The sequence below is a fragment of the Citrus clementina genome, unplaced genomic scaffold, assembly GCF_000493195.1.
Source record: "Citrus clementina cultivar Clemenules unplaced genomic scaffold, Citrus_clementina_v1.0 scaffold_4, whole genome shotgun sequence".
NCBI lineage: Eukaryota > Viridiplantae > Streptophyta > Magnoliopsida > Sapindales > Rutaceae > Citrus > Citrus x clementina.
The window spans coordinates 23,715,445-23,724,778 of NW_006262274.1; the positions used below are offsets into that span (position 1 = coordinate 23,715,445).

Sequence of the window (9,334 nt, forward strand, 5' to 3'; positions counted from 1 at the left end):
TTGTTTGCGTTTATATAAAGCATGTTTTGAAGTTTTTTATTATGTATAAAGTGCTTCATTGCACTTCATTTATGGGCTCAACTGCTAATAAAATTTTTAATAATCCTGAACACTATAAGTTTAAATACTAAATTAGACACTTTTAATATGAAGGGCAAGTAACTCAGGAGTGATACCTGTGAGCTAATGCATCCAATAGCATATGAAGGCAGCAGAATCCAAGCTAATCCCATGTTGTTTGAGGGATCACATTAAATATCAGCTTTCTTATATAAACCTCAAAATGAATATATGTTGTATCAGCATTATATCGGCCATTGATGACTATTGTTGATACAAGTTGTTGTGGAATGCATAAAATTGTCTTTTCAGTTGGTTGTAATGTTTATATTTATCAGCCACTATAGTGTATAAAATTATCATTTCAATTGGCTGTCAATACTTATATTTATTAGCAAGAGCATGTGGTTTTGATTCTTTGCAATATTATCAGCTTTATTCATTTTTTATATTTCTTTTATTTATTATTATGCGATGTCAACTTTTTTTTACTCCAATGGGTATTTTGGTCTTTTTATGTGTTTTGTGATATTGGCAACAAGCTTACTACCATCAATTCATCGTCTTTATTTGGTAATTAAATATTTTGGTGATAATGGTATTTTGAAAATTTTAGCAGTCCACTAATAGTAAGCATAACGAAATACTAATGTTAAGGGAAGTTTCTGTAATTACGGTCATATATTCTTTGAAACTGTCAATAAGCCAAATTTCAGGGGAGGTCCTTAAAAATTATTCAAAATTTTAGTGAGCCGCAAGGGAGTCTCATTTTATATACTACGGTGTAGCATGAACAATATCCATATTTATGTCTTCAGTATCTTGCTAATATTTAAATGGCATTGTTCATGAAAGAGTAAATACTCATTTAATTCTTATATTTTAACTTAAGCATTCATTTTATTTTTTCTATTCTAATAAATATCTTAAAAACCCCCAACTCTTATACTTATTATTTTTTCTTTTAGTATAATACACTTCCAACAATATTATTAACATTAATTAATTTACTTGTAAAAAAGTTAATTAGTAAATTAACCAACATTATTTATTAATAAATTACCAATAAATATCAATGTGAAAGAACTACTATTTTTTATGATTGATAATACAGCCACAAACTCTTGTATAAAGTTATTTCATACAAACTGATGCGGCATTAATTCATTAGTTGAATGAAAATACAAAATAATATAAATAAATCTTGTGGGCCAAGAGATATTTAATTCAGCTAATTTTATCATGTCATATCAGTTTGTACAAGAGTTTGTGGCTATATCATTACTCATTTTTTATATACTTGTGTAACAATCTTATTAATAATTATTTATAAAAAAAATAATATCAGCCAACTTAAAACAATGTTTAATATTCTTATAACAATCTTACTAATAATTATTTTAATAAAGAATTAATTTACCAAACTAATCCTAAAATTAAAATAATAATATGAGTAAATTTTTATGTTACTTTTATAGTTAATTTGATAAATTATCATGTTTTATTTTTATTAATATTCTAAAAACATAGTTGCTGGAATATTATTATAAAAATAAAGAAAAAATAAGAATAAGAATAAGAATAAAAATATAACATATTTAATAATAGTACTCCATGGCTGCTCGTGCGACCATAGTGGCGGCTGAGGGGATGAGGAGGTAGGTTTGGATTATACAAGTTTCTCCCGACTAGTTATTAATAAATTAAAAAAATAAACGAAGAAAGTGCGGGTGTACTTAGAAGGTTCATCGGCTATCTTAGTGCCCCCATTCCAAGAAGCAATAGAGTTAAATGTCGGAGGGCAAACGGCCTCCTTAGACCTTAACATGTCCATGAAGCCGCACAGTTGAGAGTCCAGAAAATTACAGTACCGGCTTCGAGGCAGTATTTTCTTTCAATAAATACTGTGAAACATGAGCAATACAAATTAGAGAGAGAGAGAGAGAGAGAGCAAATAATGTCTGAACTCTCAATAAATGAACTACTTGAAAATTATTCTAAAGATTGTTGTAGTATGAAGTTCAGACTCATAATTTTCATTCCATAATTGTTTCTGCTAATTATGGAATCTTTAAGTAAAGCACTACGGAACATATTTATTAACTTTGAAGTGTCGAGGGATTATTTTACTAAACTATAATATAGGTGACACTTTTTTTTTTTTTTTTAATCTAAACAAATTCCTTTCTTCAATATATATATATATATATATATATATATAAACCAAATTATGAGGTTCTGAGGAGGAGGCCTTATCTCATTAAATTTTGAGCGGCTGACACAGATAAATTTTGTTAAGCTACTTAGGGGGGCAGAATCATGTTGACTTCATGTGGTAAGATAATTTATTTTAATTAGAGTTTTTTTTTTATTATTAAACTACAATGTCTTTGTTGAATATCATACCTATACAATGTGACCTGTAGGGACATGTGTTTGCATGCCCTTGACTCCTCTCACTTCACTCATTTAATTTTGGCAAATTATTATTACGTCCTTCTTCTTATTCTTTAAAAATGACGAGTTTATTCGCACTGCTAAAATGGCTTTTTCTTTGAAATATAATTTTGATTATACGCGTTGCGCATGCACATACAGTTTATAATCATGCAAGGGACCGGCAGTCCAGGAGATTAATCAAGATGATTAAATTGTTGAAGACTGACTAACTCAGAATTAATTATTTAGTTAGTTAACAAGAAAATATCTACGAACGTTGACAATTTATTAATCTTGATACTTGAGATTCGATTTAAACCTTTGCAAATCTCTCGTTCTCGATCAGCCTCTCGGCAGTTCACTTAATAACGATGTAAACAGCAGCAACATGAGTTTATTAAGTCTTGAGAACAAATTGAACGTAGTCAAAAACTTGTTAAAATGCTCAGCATTAATTAATAATAATTTTTTTGAAAGAAAAAAAAAAAAAAAAAAAAGCTAGCAATATTTTCATGGGGCTGCCGCAACAACTTTATGTATGCGCATCCTGAAGCGAACTGCATTTTCAAATAATTATATTGGTGTGGGGCAAATCGGTCACGTGCTAGCGGCTTTTTGCTCCAAGGTTTGACCACATTGCGGGTCCACTTCCTCAGTTTCTGGTTTAAGAGAAATTGACAGAAGATCGACAGGCATCCCAATTTCAGACTCAGTCCCCGAATTTTCAAATTTTGGCCCTGATAATGCGTCTTTTATTTTATTCTACTCAAAAGTATCATTATCAGCTACATCTCATATAGTGATCTTTTTGTCAATTTAACAGTATAGAAGCCATGGCCATCGTCAGGGAGTGAGTACATCAACCCAAAATTAATTGGTCGACAACTCTAGAGACCTTTTTACTTTTATTACATGATCAATCAGAGTACTTTAATTGATAGTTGATTCAACTTGAAAAGGGTTTATATAGCATGAAGCTAAACTAAACCCTATAGAGATACATATATAGAGAAGAAGAAGAGAGAACTATATATAACAAATAAAAGAGTAGAGAAAATTAATTAAAAGCGTTCTAATAACTAAATAGAATTACATAAGCAAACTCCTAATGATTGCTGCCTCGGCACTGTTGCTGTCTATTGAAGCCAACAGCTCAGATAGCCTATCGCTTAGATCATCAACTTCTCGGTGTAAGCTTCTAATATAATCGCAAGTTTCCTGTAATATCTTCGAAGCAGATACCTGCAGCATGTCCATTTAGATTTCATATATGAAAAAGATTATGGATAATTTCAAATTTGAAAACCAAAATGTGCAGAGATACGTAAAAAATAATGAAATTCTAATATATAGGAGAACATATATTAGTGCCACACCCCATCAACTTGTTGCACCACCAGATATTAAATAAATGAGGCTATGAGAATATTGTCTCCAAATCAAAAACCAAATAAAAACCACACAAAATTTGAATTCATCATGCACAGATATGCAGAGAGAAAAAGAGGAAATTAACTAAGATTCAAGAGGAAAAGAAAAAGAAAAAGACCAAACTAAAAGCAGGAAGCTGGCTAGGTAATTACCTTGTCGGAACGCCTGCTGCGAAGCTCAGGAATAAGCTGTTGCAACTTGGAAACAAGATCGCCAATCTGATCGTCACTGATCCTCGAAACACCTGACGACTGCCTAGACCGCGATCTTCTGCTAGACATTGTTAGTTAAAATATAAATATATAACAAGTGTCAAAAACAAATGACTAGCTGATTAAATTAATTAAGGAGGTAGAGTGGTATTTTTTTTAAAAAAAAAATTTGGTGGGTGTTTTGAGACAAGCTGCAGACGAGGATTTGGATAGATGAAGAAGACAAGTGAAGTGAGTAATGCATGGGATGGGAGAAAGAAGTGGGATGAGGGCTTGTTATTAAATAGGGTTATTGAGAAAGAAAGAGACTACGAGAGAGAGAGAGAGAGAGAGAGAGAATCCCAAGTAATAAATGAGAAATACACCATACTGTCCTTCTCTGTGTGTCTCAAAACTGGGGTTAGAGTTCAAGTGGGTTAATACAATTTTGCTTCTTTATCCGCCAGCGACCCGGCCCTCTCTGTGCCTCTATCAGCACACAAGCGCACGTTATCTAGTTACTCTCTGTCATTTTGATCCCTTTTTAATTATTCAATTCTCATTCATACGTATACATGGTTATTATTATTTTTTTTTTTTGAAGAAAAAATAATTTTCATTTAACCAAAGTTGATTACTCAGGCCGCATATCTGCAAGCCATATTTGTGTAGAACTTGAGAATTATGGGGGTGAAATTGTTGACCAGTCAGATATCTATCTCCATGCTCTTCCATAATTTTGAGTTACAGACATAACACGTGTCGTCTCGTAATCTCTGCTTTACATTACACCGAACCGGATTCTTCGGCCTGATTTCCTTTGCTTATGTTATTACTTACATTCAATATTAAATATTAATATTATCTCTAAAACGGAACCTTTTTGGGGCATAGAATCTCACTTCCTAAATGTGATCATCTCATCTCACTTAGATGCAGATTTATTAATAATTAATCAGATCTTGTGTGTGTTTTGTTTTCTTTTGATTATAGAAATTGTGTCTGTTTCTGTTTTCATGTAAAGCCCGTTACGTCTAGGTAACTTGTGCAGGGTAAATGTTGAGCATTACATGTAAGCACGTGACTGAGATATTTAGCAACTTTTTCCGGCGAGATTCCCGGCATAAGTCGGCTTGTCGATGAAAATTGAAGCACTTGGAACAAACATTTGGATTTTGTATCATTTGTTCAACAGCAACCCCATTTCCCTTTTACAGATGGCGAGTGTTTCTTAAGCATAACTGGTCACTCAAGTCTGAATAATAAGAAGATAAGAGACTAAAATATTAATGTGTATTTTACCATAAAACAAAAAAATATATATATATATATATAAAATGAATCTCTCTTTTAAAGTTGCAAGTAAAAGGAACAAAATTATTATTCTACCACTATCATGTTTCGCAATTACTGGATCATGTAATTAAGAACTCTGACTATAGCCCATTCCTTAAACCTGAAGAAATTAGGAACATATATATGTGTGTGCGTGGGGTCGACACACGCTACTAGATCATGTATGAATTGATCTGACCACTTCATTGACTCGTCCAAAGATTTAATTTATGGATTATTATTTGGAAACTATATATCCTTAATTAAACTTCAATAAAAACTAATCCAGCACGTAACGTTTGGATGCCAAACAGCTGATCAATGTCTCCGGGACCTAGCTACAGGTCAACAACACGATAGATTCGGCCAAATTCAATGGTAATTAGGTTTCACTGCGAGTGTGTGTGCGCGGGCGTCCAGTGTGTGCATGTTTTGGTCGCTGCACTGGTATGGGTAGAGCTCGCATGTGCAATCCATATATATAAACAGAACAGCTAGAAGAAATAAGCCGGCACTTGCGCCGCGACATGAACTGTAAACAGCATTAATTTGCTCGATCTGATGATGTCTAGATGCATGGTTCAAAGTGCCGGATATGTTGCATTTAGGTTTGTTTGTCAAAGAACTACTTGCTCCATTGCCTTGGAGAAAACGGAAGATACATTATTTTGACGTTATGGTCTTCCCCGTCACTGTTGCTTGGTGATTTGACCTCAAGCGTCAAGATTCAATCATAATTCATGATAAATTTTAGCTCTGCCGAGCTCTACATCTGTTGCAAGACCTAAGGATATTCTCAGATGTAGGTGTCATCAAATTTCTTTTATGTGGAGATGCTGTTAAGTAACATGGTTTAATAACATATCTTTACTAATTCTATTAAATCATATGATGTAATAATATATCTGCATAAAAAAGAAAAAAAAGAAAAAAAAAAAGCGGTTCACAGGAGATCTCTTCGAATACTCACCTCTGATGGCCTTATCCTAATTGAATTTGCACAGCCATCAAGCACGTGACAGTAGTTGGCCATTCATGAAATTAAACCCACGATACCAACGCATCAACTTTTATACATACATATTCCTCAATAAAATTTAAGTTTTTTGAAATCAATAAGTACTGAAAATTGGCTAGGAACATGTGTAACACTAGCAAGTTTCATTATTTTTAATGAAACTATATAAAACTATATAACTATCAAGTTTCATTAATTGATAAAATTTATATAACTATCAAGTTTATATAAAATTTATATAACTATCAAGTTTCATTAATTGATAAAATTTATAAAACTATATAAAATTTATTTCTTCTTTGTATATATAAAAATATATAACTATCAAGTTTCATTAATTGTTACTCTCATTCTATCTCCAAGAAATTATTTTTAAAAAAAAAAAAAATTGTTATTCTAATACTTGTTCTGCGAAAAGGAAAGTAAAAATACTTTAGGGTCCTAGGAAAATGGTCTGGCTCTGCCTAGCTCATATACAGATACCGTTCAATATGCCAGTTAATAAATTCGTATAGATACTCTTCAATCATCCTAATAATTGATCATTAGCGTACGGAATTGGACCAATTGGCCACTAATTAGCTGTAGTTGCACTAGACTACTAGAGTTGCTCATATAAATTTTTTATGTCCTGTGCTATAATCAGAAAAACTGCATACGTGGTTTGCTCTTATGACTTATGAGGGCTCTATACTAATTTGTCACAAAATCCAAATATGATCCTTGGATCATCAATAATGCCAAAACGCTCACATGAATATTTATGGCATTGGTCAATGCCAATTATTATAAGAACAAGGGCATCAGCTAGCCGTAAGGGTCATTTGCATTCCATTGGCTCACCGATTTTTGTAGTTCAAAACCGTGACACGCCTCCGCAATATTTATTTACGTGTCCTTTCCATGCAATTCGCCTTCGCCGTCACTTAAAAATTGCAAATAAATTTTCAACCAAAGATCCTCATGTATTGCAATAATTGGACCCTTCAGTCCGAGTGACCACCCTCTGACCTCAAGAAATAATGTAAAAGAAAAGTGAACTTTTGAGTCACTGCTTAGTGCAGTGCAAGCATCACGTTTTAAAATGCAAACGCGAGGTTACACCATGCATATCCATCTAATTATAATTCAGTTTTAAGTTATAATTAGATAGTAATGTCTAACTGTATTGTTAAATTCGCTGTTAAAATATGTGAATGCGAAACATAACAGTACCATTTAATTCTGTAGTATCCGATATATGAAATTATTTTTGTTATTTTTCATTTTTCTTTCATAATATAGTAAGAGCGAGCTTCGCTAAGGTTCCAGAAATGAATCTGTATTAAGATGGAACAGCAGCCATGGCCCATGAACATTTGCTTTATGCTCATCATGCAATTGTTGGGATTTTTGTCTTCTTGTTGTATATCATCCATTTGCAATTTAGCAGTCAATTCGCTGAGCTGACCCAACAAGAAACCTAGAAAGACAAGAAGACACAACTACGTGGTTAAAAATTAAGTTGAAAAAAAAAAACCTTTTTCATCAACATCCCCCCCCCCCCCCCCCCCCCCCAAAAAAAAGAAGGGGTCGGCATAACTTTCATCCACATATGGGACTCAAAATCAAGTGGTGCCCAAAAATGTTGATTATTGTTCGCAGAAGCATTTTAATCGTATGAATATAATATAAAGTACATGTTCTCATTGCTTACCAATCGTTTGCTACAGCCTATAGCAAGATAATAAACTCCATCAAGCACATTGTTAGAAACAATTTCTTCGCCTCTAATGTAGCTATTATAAAAGACTAATGTGTGTTCTTAGCTAATAACTTCATCTATGCAGCATCATAGTGCTGTGATTTGTTAATGAAGTTGCTTCTCAGACGGGATATTTATATAGCTTATATCTTCATCAAAGTAACATGGTAGTGTTGTAATTTTGTTAATGAAGTTGCTTCTCAGATGGGAAATGATTGTTCTGAATAGGCGACAAGTCAATCAGTCCGCATTCCACAAAGGTAAAACAGAAGTCAGAAGAAAGTCCTTCAGGCTTCAGCTTGCTGTGGCTACAACAAGCCAACAAGAGGAGACAAAATCCAAATTTGGTCAGTCTAGTGAAAATGTAGTTTTGTTACCATTTACGGCAGGCAGCACATGTTATGTTTCTGGGAATTGAAATTTCACTCAATGTTCATTGGACGGTGCAAAAAGAATAGTACAGACAAATGAAACGCTTAGTTAAATAAGGTCACAGTCACTGTCTGTAAATGATTGCTTTCGTTGCCTGATTATGCATGTGATTATTGTTCCCATATGTAGGGACATGGCTTCCGGTCAATTTCTTGATAAATAAATAAAAATCTAAAACAATTTTGGCTTCAAATTGAAGCTCTAAAAGAAGAAATATATAAAGTTTCTAAAGAAAACAATGAGCTTCATAGTTCCATACCGTATCAGGGGATATGGATTTCTTTTCTTCCAGCGCTGAATGACCCAACTCCAATGTTGCGTCTAACTCTAAACAAGCAAGTGAGCTTAATAGCTTACTCCAATGATGGAATTTCACTTTCTTGCCGATCAACCTCTTGCTTGTTAAATCATGGGAAGCATTTCATTCTCTGCAAAAGGATGGGACCTGGTTCATATTTACTCAAGAACGCACATCATGGAATCAATTTAAGTGCAATGGAACTCCGAATCACCTGTCTTTCAATTTCAATGACAGATGCAGTTAGCCTTCGTTTCAAAACTGACCTCTCTTTTTCACAGATCTCCATCTCTGTATCTGAAACAAGTAACAGTCACAGTTACACTTGCAATGATTGAATATCATTTTCTTAGTTTACCACTAACTTACACTCTTGATTAATTCTC

The 9,334-nt window shown here is 33.1% G+C and overlaps 2 protein-coding genes across 2 annotated transcripts in view; both read right to left on the minus strand.

Annotated features, from left to right (window-relative positions):
• Positions 1–3,559: 3,559 nt before the first annotated feature.
• On the minus strand, positions 3,560–4,273 carry LOC18044955 (transcription factor PRE6). The gene is made up of 2 exons (XM_006438594.2): positions 4,083–4,273; positions 3,560–3,741 (listed from the first exon to the last, which is right to left on the minus strand). The coding sequence occupies exons 1-2, from the start codon at positions 4,209–4,211 to the stop codon at positions 3,589–3,591; spliced, it is 282 nt and encodes a 93-aa protein (XP_006438657.1). The 5' UTR covers positions 4,212–4,273; the 3' UTR covers positions 3,560–3,588.
• Positions 4,274–8,718: 4,445 nt separating this feature from the next.
• The window catches only part of LOC18044956 (peptidyl-prolyl cis-trans isomerase CYP23), a 2,595-nt gene continuing 1,979 nt past the window's right edge, over positions 8,719–9,334 (minus strand). Inside the window, exons 7-8 of the mRNA XM_006438595.2 lie at positions 9,163–9,245; positions 8,719–9,078 (exon numbers count right to left, since the gene is read on the minus strand). Of these exons, the coding sequence (XP_006438658.2) occupies positions 9,058–9,078; positions 9,163–9,245 (104 nt within the window). The 3' untranslated portion in view covers positions 8,719–9,057. The remainder of the gene's footprint in view (positions 9,079–9,162; positions 9,246–9,334) is intronic.